Consider the following 12683-nt stretch of genomic DNA (forward strand, 5'->3'; position numbering starts at 1 on the left):
CTCTCTAACTTCTGGCGTAGCGCTACACGAAGTGGTGAGAAGGCGAATCAGTTCTTTTGTTTTTTTTTTTCTCTGCCTATATCTCCCTTATGCATGTACTTCTTTTTATGAAGTTTTTCCGGTCGTTCTTTTTTGATTTAATAATCATTCGAAAGTTTTTTATATTTTAATGAATAATTATTGAAATTTTTATCTTTTTTTTTTTAAAGAATTATTGAAAACACTTTTAAAGTCTTTTTAAACTATTTTAGAAATATGTATTGGATTTATTTTTTGATGTTTTTGAATTACTTATTATTATTAAAATTAGTTTCATTTTTTTTTTTTTTAAATTATTGAAAACATTTTTTTTTAATCTTAAAAATATTTTAGGAATATTATGTATTGGATATGTTTTTTATTACGTTTAAATTTTGTTATTTTGATAATTTTATTTTTTATACTTTGATAAACATATTATATATGAATTCAAATAAAGATGTATTTTTAAAATTAAAATAAAAACTTATTTTCATAATTTCATAAACATATATTACTGATAAAATTTCAAATAAAATAAAAAACTTATATTTTTTAATTTTGTTATTAAGAATGCAAATAAAGACTAATTGTGTTATTTTTAGCAGTACTTGTACAGTTTAATCAAGACATTAAAAAATGAAACTATCGGAAAAAAAGTTACATTGTACATATCTGTTATGGAATGAAGTTCTCCGAAAAAAAATTTCACTTAATTTCATCAAGTAGTTTTTATTTTACAGAGAAAAAACAATTTGTTATGATACCGAGCAAAAGGTTCGATTTTTAGGTACTTGTACAGTTTAGTCAAGACATTAAAAAATAAAAATATCGAAAAAAGTTTAAATTGTACGTATCCGTTATGGAACGAAGTTCTCTGAAAAAAAAATTTCACTTAATTTCATCAAGTAGTCTTTTTTTTTTTACAGCGAAAAAACAATTTTTTATGATAGCGAGCAAAATGTTCGATTTTTAGGAAGAAAAGCTAATATTAGAGATGGGGAGGGGTGTCAGCGCTTTAACTGGAGTTATCTCCCTTTCTCATTTCTAAAATTCAAACACATTTTTTTTTAAAATCTAAGATGGCCGCCTTCAACGCGCCCTCATAAAAACGTGTTTTTCCACTGTAAAAAAAAAAAATAAACTACTTGATGAAATTAAGTGAAATTTTTTTTCAGAGAACTTCGTTCCATAACGGATACATACAATTTAAACTTTTTTCGATATTTTCATTTTTTAATGTCTTGACTAAACTGTACATGTACCGATTTTTAGGAAGAATAGGGAGGGAGTGTCGGCGCTTTACATGGAGTTATCTCCCGTGTCGTTTCTAAAATTCAAACAAAAATTTTAAACAAATCCAAGATGTCTGCCTTCAACGTGCTCTCATAAAAACGAAAAAAAAAAAAAAAAAAAAAAAAAAAACTACTCAATCAAATTAAGTGAATTTTTTTTTTTTTTTCCGGAGATCTTCATGTCAAAACGGATACATACAATATAACTTTTTTACGATATTGTCATTTTTTAATGTCTTGATTAAACTGTACGAGTACCATTTTATCTGTATAATTTTGTTAATTTTTATTGTATAGTTTTTAAATAATGTCCTTTTCTTATATTTTATTTCAATAAATCGTTTTATAATAAAAATACTGAAAAACAATAAAAGTGAAGGAAGAGTTTGTCTCTGCTTTATCGTTATTTTCATGGAAAGTGTTCGACTGAGCTTCAATCTATGGTCCCTCCTCGCCAAACTTTCACAAGAAACACTCGACTAGCTGAAAACACTATCAATAATTCCCCCCACTCTTTATCCGTGCCTAAACCTAAGCATAGATTCCATGATCAAAGCTTCTTTCTTAGAACTGCACGCTTGTGGAATTGTCTTCCGTTTTCTAGCTTTCCAGCTGTCTATAATATGGTTGTCTTCAAGTCCAACGTGAACAAGTTTCTGATGAGCCGTTCCACTTAAGTTAACAAATTTACCGAACTTCCATTACTATCGATTACTATATTGTCCTTTTGACTACTGTACACTCTTTAATCCTTATCCTTGAGTGGCCTATCGGCCTTGATAAGTGGTGACCCTATGTAAAAAAAAAAAAAAAAAAACTCATTTGCCTTGTCACCACTTCCGGTAGCAATATGCTGGAAGTTAGGAAGTATGTTAACTGACTATAACCAAATAAAGATATCCCCTGTATATAAGAATTTACAGCACTTCTGCATTATACGGACGGTGCCATTGTTAGGGAACGATAACTCCAATTTCTTCTTAATCAAATAACACAGCAAATAAATAACAAACACGATTTTTTTTTCTCTCAAACACGAAAATTACTTGAAAACCAAAACATTTATTGCATAAAAATGTATCAAAATATAATCGTAAAAACATTTATCGAAAAGCCTGCGCAAGAAAATATAATTCTAATAACAATTTTTGAATTAAAGCAACATTGGATTTTTTCCCAAAAATATTTTTTAATTGAAGTAAAATTGCATTTTTTTTTTTTTTTTAATTTAAGCAACATTGAATTTTTTTTTGAATTAAAGTAAAATTGTCACTATAACAAAATATAGTTTTAAGTTTTTTGTGGTACCTGTTGAAGGGTCAACAATATATTACAGTTTTAATTTTTAAATTAATAAACAATTTGAATGTTTGAATGGAGAGAAGCACGACCTGGCGACATTTTAGTGAAGCACACACAAAAAAAAAAAAAAAAAAGGCGCCATCTGTGTAATGCAGAAGTGCCAAATTTACCTTAGCTTGAACTGCATAAGAAGCCAACAAGACAGAAGCCTCAGGGGGACAATAAATATCCATGTTGAGAATCGATTGTTTGACTTGCAGAAAAAAAAGGTGTTGCGTTATTTCTTGGATAAGTTCTTCAGCAACGTCAGCTGGATAAAGTTTGGCGAGAAAGAGAAATTGAATCGGATTATCTTTCGACACATCTTGATTCATTACCTGTCGAAAAGAAAAAAAAATATATATATATATATCTACATATATAAAAGCGAAAATGTATGTATGTATGTATGTATGTACGCTTTTCCTCGATGTCCACAAAAGGCTTCTTTCAGAGAAGCGCTCGCTCGCTTCACAACTTCTTAAAACTTTTTATATCATCTATAAATTGCAATATCTCACACTTAACCACGGAGCTCGCCTGTCTATTTAATTTTATTGACTTTCAAACGCTAATTATTCCACATTTCCCACATCGGCACGCGTTACATTCGGTTTTCGGTATAAACAAAAAACGAAACTCGACTCTAATAACAGGCCCAGAGCCAGTGAACGTTTGTCGACTTTGTCATATCAGACAGGGGAGCGGGTTTTTGAAAACAAACAAACCGATTTATTGACCTCATTAGAAACTGTCCCGCACAAAATTCTAACTGCTGAATACCTATCGCCGTCACGTCAATCAAAAACGTGCACCTGTTTTTTTTTTCACACTTTACAATTTTCCAACTGCGCGTCGTAAAAGCTTCGTTTTTTTTTTTCATGGGCACCTGTTTTTTTTTTCACACACACCTACAAACACCCGGGCAACGCCGGGTACCCCTCGCTAGTATATATATATAAAAGCGAAAATGTATGTATGCGTGTGCACTTTTTCTGTATGTCCATGTTTGAATATATGGTTATGTGGCAGTTTTAGTCATTTAGAACTGCTTTAAAGCTTCACCGCTCACTCATTTTTTCAACCAAATTTCAAACAATTATTACAGTTTATAGATCACCTTCTCAGCTATATTGTGAATAAAAATTTTAATTTTCATTCAGTAAAAAGGTTATGGTGAATTTACTGGTGTACAAAACCATAAAAATATGTAAGGAGGTGAGCGACGTTTTTTATGACTGGTTTCCATAGCAACCACGTCGCTTCAGCGACTACTATTGCTACTAATTCGAAAAGAGAAGTAACAAGAATGAAAGGGAGATAATTGGGGGTATTTTATTGAAAGCAGACGAGTGCCATACATTGTTATTACATATGTGTTTATAGGGGCAAAAAAATAAGATCGAAATTAAACAAAGAACAAGTGAATTTACTGGAAGCCTGGAAAAATCATGGATTACAATAGAAAAACGCGAGCATGAAAAGTAATATGGTTAAGCTTAAACATGGAAAAGTAAAGGACTAGTTGTTAAAACTGGAAAAGAAAAGGACAAGATATTTTAGTAAAAAATATAATAAATTGATAACTTGAAATATTGCAGTATTAATTTTTTTTGTTTTTAAATTCAATTTATACCATTATATAATCGATTCTTAATGTGTCTTGTTTGGGGTTAAAATGTTATAAATACAAAAATAAAAAAACTAATAAATAAATAAACGTAAGGAATTATGCTGTTGACACGCAGACTCAAATTAAAATCCAAGATGTGTGCAGTAATCCAAATATGTGTAATCCAAGTTTGTAGAAAAATCCGTTTGCAAAAAGATTTAAATCCATTAAAGTTTTTTCTTTTATTGACAATTCAAGCAGCTAAATATATAATCAAGACGTGAAACCGAAGTTTATAAGCAAAAAATTTATCTTCTTTTTTTTTTTCTTTACATAGGAGGCACCACTTATCAAGGCCCGGAGGGCACTCGAAGATAAGGGTTATTGAGTGTACAGTAATCGATGGGATAATATCGTAGGAATCGTTACTTACAGAAATTTAGTAGATTGGATTACTTACGGGGGCGGTTCATCAAGAATTTGTTTATGTTGGACTTGAAGACAACCAAGTTGTAGTCAGCTGGGAAGCAGGCAAATAGAACAGAGTTCCACAGGCATGCAGGTCTAAGAAAGAAGCTTTGCTCATGGAATCTACGTTTTGATTTAGGCACAGTCAAAAAGTGGAGAAAATTATTGACAGTGGTTCCAGCTAGACGGGTGTTTATCGTGAAAGATTGGTGAGGGGAGAACAGAGATTGGAGCTCAGACAAGCATTTTTCATGGAAATAACGATAAAACAAAGACAGGTTCGCAACGTCCCTTCTGTGGGAAAGAAGTTGCAGGGAAGATAAAAGGGCATCCCCACTAAGCTAAACAAATTTGTTAATAAAAATAATGTATACTTTTATAGACGGACAAAATAAGTCTTGTTAAGTGTTGAGACATTATGTTGAACAAAGATGGCAGCGAAGATTCAGTGCAGTTCCGATCCTGAGTGTTAAGTAATTCCTAGTAACAAAGATGGCGACGAAGATTCAGTGCAGTTCCGATCCTGAGTGTTAAGTAATTTCTAGTAACAAAGATGGCGACGAAGATTCAGTGCAGTTCCGATCCTGAGTGTTAAGTAATTCCTAGTAACAAAGATGGCGACGAAGATTCAGTGCAGTTCCGATCCTGAGTGTTAAGTAATTCCTAGTAACAAAGATGGCTGCGAAGATTCAGTGCAGTTCCGATCCTGAGTGTTAAGTAATTTCTAATAACAAAGATGGCTGCGAAGATTCAGTGCAGTTCCGATCCTGAGTGTTAAGTAGTTCCTGGTGGCAAAGAATCAAATGCAGGTTCGTAACGGAGACAATGGCAAATTGATTGAATCCAAAATTCGACAATTTTTATGGTAACTTTGGAAGCTTCTCATTGGTTGGTTATTATAACTTGTGGTTATAAAAATGATCGTCGAAATCATTGGTGTCATACTCCCATTAGGAGTCAAAAAACATTTTAACCAGTCTTCACATTGAAACTAATTAATTTTTTTTTTTTTAAATTAAACAAATTTGTTAATAAAAATAATGTATGCTTTTATAGACGGATAAATGATACATCAGTAGAGAAAAAAAAAAAAAAAAACCCGTAAAATTCAAGGGAGATAAGAAGTGATGAACTGAACTTACTCGCTTATCAAACTTGAGCCAAGCGACATAACCTTTGGCATCGACGTATTGAAGACCAAAATACCAAGATTCACGAAGGCCAATGGTACGGCACACCATTTCGAAAAGTTCTTTTCCAGTTGTTCTGGGCTGGAAAGAAAAAAGAAAAGAAATGGAAAGAAATAATCAATATCTCTACTATTATATAAAGGTCAGTGTGTGTGTGTGTGTGTTCCTTCCTTATAGGTTCCAAAACGGCTGAGCTTATCTTTTGCAAATTTCACGCAAAGCTAATTTATATGTCTGGCAGTGTTCTAAGATAGGTTTTGCACAGAAATTCATCTGATAAGTATTGAAAAATGAAAACATCGCTTTTTCTCTCCTATATGTAAAAATTAATAATTTTTACCGGGGAATATTTTACGTTACACCAGCCAAGGGAGATAATAAAATTGCAGCAAATTCTTAAAAAAAAGATTTATTATAATCTGGAGATACAGCCTAGCGGTAGAGCATTCGACTACAGATCAAACGATCCCGTGTTCAAGTCTGGGTGTATCTCACCATTTTATTTTAAATTTTCTTATTCAGGACTTCAATTTACAATAAAAAAAGGTGTACCATTTAAAATTATTACTTTGTTTGCATATTTTAAAACTACACATTAATCGGAAGTGACTTTTCCAGGACATCCATTGTCAAATGTAAATATCAGCCGACGTGACATATTGTAAACACAGACAAAATATGATGGAACGCCATTATCATTATTATTTTTAAAAACTTCTTTGCGAATTAGTCTGCTTGGCAAATTATTCCTCATGATAAATAATATTCAATAAAAGATTGATTCTATAATAATATATATGCAATCTGCATAACTTATAACATGTTCAAGCATATTGTATGACCGGGCAACACCGGGCGTCCAGCTAGTATATATATATATATATATATATATATAAATATGTATATAATTAATATTGATGAATATTTTTATGGAAGAGATGAGCGGGTTTTCTCAAACTTAGTTGAAAGGAGAGACATGGGTAAGTGAGTTGGAGAGTTTTAAAAAATGTGTAGATTTATATATTTTTTTAACACTTTTTTTTTTTTTTTTTTTACATGGAGGTCACCACTTATCAAGGCCCGGAAGCTACTCGGGGATAAGGGTTATTGCGGCACAGTAATCAATGGGATAGTATTGTAGTAATCGTTAGCATTGGAGATTTGATAAAGTGTCTTACTTAAGCGGGCGATTCATCAGGAATTTGTTTATGTTGGACTTGAAGACATCCAAGTTGTAGTCAGGTGGGAAACAGGCAAACGGAAGAGAGTTCCATAGGCGTGCAGTTCTAAGAAAGAAGCTTTGTTCATGGAATCTACGTTTAGGTTTATACACAGTTAAAGAGTGTGAAAAATTATTGACAGTGGTTTCAGGTAGACGAGTGTTTCTCGTGAAAGTTTGGCGAGGTGGGGACTATAAATTGGAGCTCAGGCGAGCACTTGCCATAAAAATAACAATAAAGCAGAGACAGGCTGGCAACGTCTCTTCTGTGGGAAAGAGGTTGCAGGGAAGAGAAAAGGGCATCCTCCAATAAGCTACTAAGTCTATTTTGAACTCTGTCAAGACAGGATAAGCTGCTTCTGTGTGTGTGTATATATATATATATATATATATATATATATATATATATATATATATATATATATATATATTAATCGTGACACCCTGCACTGAAGATTCCCGAAAGGATGAAACACTAGTGTCTGTAGGTATTTAATAATTATTATAGTAAAAAAATAATTATATATATATATATATATTAGTAGCCTGAGAAGGCCACAGGGGAGACAACCAAGCAAAAACAAAAGGACCCAAGTAAAATTAAAGCTGACTTGCCATAAAACTATATATACAAGTGTAGGCAAATTTGGGCATATTTTAGTGGTTTCAAAATATAGGTTCTTTTTTATCAATTGTCATAAAATTTTAACCATAGAATAGTATTATAATCTTCAAAAAGCCCGCAAATTTTCACATAGTTTCGTCCCATAGAACCAAATTATGGTTAAAAAAAAAAAAAAAAAAAAAAAGTATGAATACATACATTCCATTTCAAAAGAGAAAAGTTGTTGCTTTCTCATCCTAAATTAAGAAGCCCATCTCAAAGAATGCAAATATCTACTTAAAATACTTCAAAAGATTAGAAAGGAAGGATTGGTCAGATTTGTTTATTTTCAAGCATTTTACGTAAATTATTTTAAAGATTGCCGACTCTTGAATCCAACTCTTCATCCGCATTTCAGAGATGGAAAGTCGGCAGACAAAAAAAAAATTATTAGATTTTTTTTTTTTACAAGATAATCACCACTTATCAAGGCCCGGAAGCCACTCAAGGATAAGGGTTATTGCATGTACGTTAGTGTGGAGATTTAATAAAGTGTCTACTTAAGGCGGTTCATCAGAAATTTGTTTATGTTGGACTTGAACACATCCAGGTTGTAGTCAGGTGGGAAGCAGGCAAACAGAACAGAGTTCCACACAGGCATGCAGTTCTAAGAGAGTAGGGAAAATTTTTGACAGTGGTTTCAGCTAGACGGGTGTTTTTCGTAAAAGATTGGCGAGGGGGGGACCAGAGATTGGAGCTCAGACGAGCACTTGTCATGGAAGTAATGATAAAACAAAGATAGGCTGGCAACAACTCTTCTGTGGTAGAGAGGTTGCAGGAAAGAGAAAAGGGCATCCCCCACTAAACCACGAAGTCTATTTTGTACTCTGTCAAGGAAGGATAGGCTGTTTTTAGCAGCTCCTGCCCAGATATGGCAGCAGTATTCCATCCTTGGACATACTTAGCTTTTATATAGATAGAGAATTGCATCAGTAGTGAGATATCTTCTGGGGCAGTAGAAGGATCCCACCATCTTTCCAGCGACATTGGCAACAGACTTGATGTACATTTCAGATCAGGAATAAAGGTCAAGCCAGAAGCTTGTCAAAACATGGGGCTTCTCCTAGACGAGGGCCATCCATTTCAATTGATGCCAGATGGGGATCAGAGCGTTGATGATGTAAAGATAGGAGTTTGGTTTTAGATGCATTAAAAGGTAACCAGCCACGTCTTCCCCCACTGTACCACACGCTCAAAAATACTCACACATCTACTACTATAATCCTCTTACAAATAACAATTTATCAACTAAGCTCCAGCCTCTGTCTCATCACTGCAATCTTGCATCACTGTGCCTGTTTTACAAATATTTTAATGGAATGTGTTCTGATGAACTCGTTTCACTTGTACCCCCTCGACGTACATATCCCCGACAAACCTGCTTAGCAATAAGATCTCACTCCCTTCACTGTTGGTGTCCCTAAATGCCAGAAAGCTTTTTATTCTAATAGTTTCTTCCTTCGAAACAGCTAGACTTTGGAATTCCCTTCCTGCTGCCTGCTTCCCTGGCTGTACTGATATGCAGAAGTTTAAATGTAACATAAACAAATATCTTGTTAATCTTTCCTAGACATGGCCCCAAATAGTAGCCCCTTACGTCCAAGTGGCGATATGCTTTGTAAGGGGTGACCATGAGTAAAAAAAAAAGAAAAAACACTTAATGCAGGTAAGATAGCAGCGTAATAATCGTTAACTAGCAGAACCTGTGGAAATTCCACGGTAGTTGAAAATTTTTTTTCAGACAAATGTACTATCTTTCACTGTTCAATGAGTTGGAACAATTATATTGAAAACATTGCCAGGGCCGCTGCGTAAAAGGTAGGCTCTCTCTACCGTGCTAGAAAACTACTGACACCTGAAAGTATCCTGTACCTCTATAAGGCCACCATTCGCCGATGTATGGAGTATTGTTATCACATTTGGGCTGGTGCATCTGCTACTAGTCTCTCACTCCTAGACAAGGTTCAAAAGAGAGTCGCCAATCTGATAGGCCCTGAACTGGCATCTAAGCTTCAGCCTCTGCCCCATCGACGAAACATTGCATCGCTCTGCCTGTTCTACAAGTATTTTAATGGTGAATGCTCTGACGAACTGCAGACACTTGTGCTCCCACGACATAGACAAACCCGACAGGCAGCTAAATCCCACCCCCACAGAGTAGATATCCCTAGATCTAAAAGATCTTTCTACTCCAGTAGTTTCTTCCCCAGAACCGCTAGACTCTGGAATTCCATTCCAGGTCCCTGCTTCCCTAACTGTACTGACATGCAGAAGTTCAAGTGCAACGTGAACCGACATCTTGCTGCCCAAATCCCAACATAGTGCCCCAGTAGTTGCTGCCCCTGATAGTAGCCCCCTACACCAAAGTGGCAATGCGCCTTGTTTGGGGTGAAAATGTAATAAAAAAAAAATTTTTTTAAAAAAAAGTATTTATTCTGATACTATGGGACCATCCTCGCAGGCATTATGCCCCTTTTATTTGGGGGGGGGGGAGTATATGTCTGCTCGAGTCCTTTTTGAGCCTTCCATATAAATAATCAAATTCTACGTAATCTACACCATTAATGATTGCTACACTACCATCTTACGTTCATTAACCCTTATCCTCAAGTGGCTTTTAGGCCTTCATAAGTGATTAGCAAGGGTACACAGCGTTACCCGGCTGTGGAGAGGTGTTTGTAAAGACTCCACCCCGGGCGGGGTAAACAAAACTACAGTAGGCAGCTTCGGTGGAGAGAGGTGTTAAAAAGCATCCACACATACACACACACATATATATATACACACACACACATACATATATATATACACACACACACGCAAACAACTAGAAGAGAAATAGCAAGAAATATGAACTTCATTATAGACTAGCCTGGGTGCCCGGCGTTGCCCAGGTGTTTGGAGGTGTGTGTTGAGCCAAAAAGAAAAAAAAAAAAAAAAATACTAGTCGGCATACTCATACTGCAAAGCAGGAAAAGAATGGCAAAAAAAAAAAACAAAAAAAAAACGTGATGTTTGCTGTTGCGCCCATCACCAAACCAGAAGTGATGTAGGTTTGAATTAAGGCTAGTCAATCGAAAAAATATGACTTTTGAAAATATCGGCGCTAAAAAAACAAAAAAAAAACAACCTCTTCCTGTAAAAAGCGTCCAGTTGAAGATGAAGAAATGAATGTTTTTGGCCAATTTTTCGACATTTGTTGTCCGAAGGGTCGACTTAAAAATGATACCAATCTCGTGAAAAATTTGTCGTCTCTGTCAAAAGTTTTAGGCAGACATACAAACATACATACATTTAAACAGACAGGTGAGATTTATATTATAGACTAGGCAGGGTGGGTACACGGCGTTGCCCGAGTGTTTGGAGGTGTGTGTGGTCGGATGGGTGTGTGTGGGGGGGGGGGGGTCAATGAAAACCTAAGTATAAGCGAAGTGAAAACCGAAAAACGAACATTAAAACTTATCTGAAAAATAAAGTGGTGGGGGGTAATTAAAACATAAGGCAAACGAACGATGTTAAATGTAAAAATCTGAAAAACAAAAACAAAAAAGAAAACAAAAAAACAAACGTTAAAACTTCTGAAAAAGAAAAAAAGAAAAACACGTTAAAAATGGTTAAAATAAGCCTGTTTCAATATTAAAATTTTTAAAATCGCTGGGTACCCGGGTGTTTTTGGGTGTGTGGGGGTGGGGGTGTTAATGAAAACCTAAGAATAAGCGAAGTAAAAAAAAACAAAAAAAAACAGAAAAACGAACGTTACGTGAAAAATGGCTTAAATAACCCTGCTTCAATATTAAAATTTAAAAACAAAATCGAAAAAAAAAAAAAAAGAAAGACATCTCACACCACAATTCGAACCCAAAACCTTTAGATAATGACCCAACCAACTGAGCTAACACAACATACATGAAATTATTTCAGTTCTTCAAATATTTAAACTAAATCAGGTTATGACATCGTCTAACGCATGCGTACAACCGATCTCGTCACGAGAGGACGGTTTTTGCTGACCCCCCCTTCCCCTGTAGAAAAAACTAACGTTTTTGGCCAATTTTTCGATATTTGTCGGGCGAAGGATGGGGCTTTCATATGAGACCAAGTTTGTCAATTTTTGTTCAGTCTGTCGAAAGTTTTTAACAGACATACAAACATACACACAGACATACATACATACATACATTTTCACTTTTAGATATATAGATATACGATTACATGAATATTGAATATACACTGTTACACCTTTCCATTAGGTAACACATTGGTCCTGGTGCCGTATACACTCGTTTATATAAAACCCTCAAAATATATGTGCATAACTCAGTGTAGTTAACATCCGAAAAATGAAATATATACGAGTCGCCTTCAATAAGTCTCCAATTGTTGTAGACTCGTGAAACGTCAGTATGTTATTGCTATACATCTTACGAGATGACGGACCAATTTTCATGATTTCAGGTTCAAATGAACAGCTACAACAGGAATTGGAATACACCCTACTAAAAACTGATTGTCACAGCTGGTGAATTTTGTACAGACATTTTAAATTGTCGTAGAGTCTTGAAAATTCAGTATCATGAGATGACTGACCAATTTTTATGATTTCAGGTTCAACTGAACAGCTACAGCAAGAAATTGGAATACATCCTACTAAAGTCGGATTATAACAGCTAGTGACTTTAAAAAATATAATCTGGGCGTGCGAACACTTTAGAAGAACAATATGCAATAAAATTCTATTTTATACTTGGAAATAATGCAACAAAAACGTATGGAATTCTTTAGACTGCTTTTGGACTATCTTGTATGACTCGAGCATCAGTGGTTGAATGACAAGGGATTCAAGAGAAGGCAGGGAGTCTGTGAGGGATGATGAAAA

The 12683-nt window shown here is 34.6% G+C and overlaps 1 protein-coding gene across 2 annotated transcripts in view; it reads right to left on the bottom strand.

Annotated features, from left to right (window-relative positions):
• LOC145269233 (merlin-like) overlaps positions 1 to 12683 on the bottom strand; it is an 87821-nt gene that overhangs the window by 60657 nt on the left and 14481 nt on the right. The window contains exons 1-3 of one of the 2 annotated variants that reach the window (XM_080124855.1): positions 7967 to 8051; positions 5877 to 6005; positions 2786 to 2992 (exon numbers count right to left, since the gene is read on the bottom strand). In XM_080124855.1, coding sequence (XP_079980981.1) covers positions 2786 to 2992; positions 5877 to 5975 — 306 coding nt within the window. In that variant the 5' untranslated portion in view covers positions 5976 to 6005; positions 7967 to 8051. Of the gene's footprint in view, positions 1 to 2785; positions 2993 to 5876; positions 6006 to 7966; positions 8052 to 12683 lie in introns of those variants that run through there. The other variant, XM_080124854.1, reaches the window with a different exon arrangement.

This window comes from Euprymna scolopes, chromosome 45 (genome assembly GCF_053919585.1).
Source record: "Euprymna scolopes isolate OS-2025 chromosome 45, ASM5391958v1, whole genome shotgun sequence".
In the NCBI taxonomy this organism is placed as follows: Eukaryota; Metazoa; Mollusca; class Cephalopoda; order Sepiida; family Sepiolidae; genus Euprymna; species Euprymna scolopes.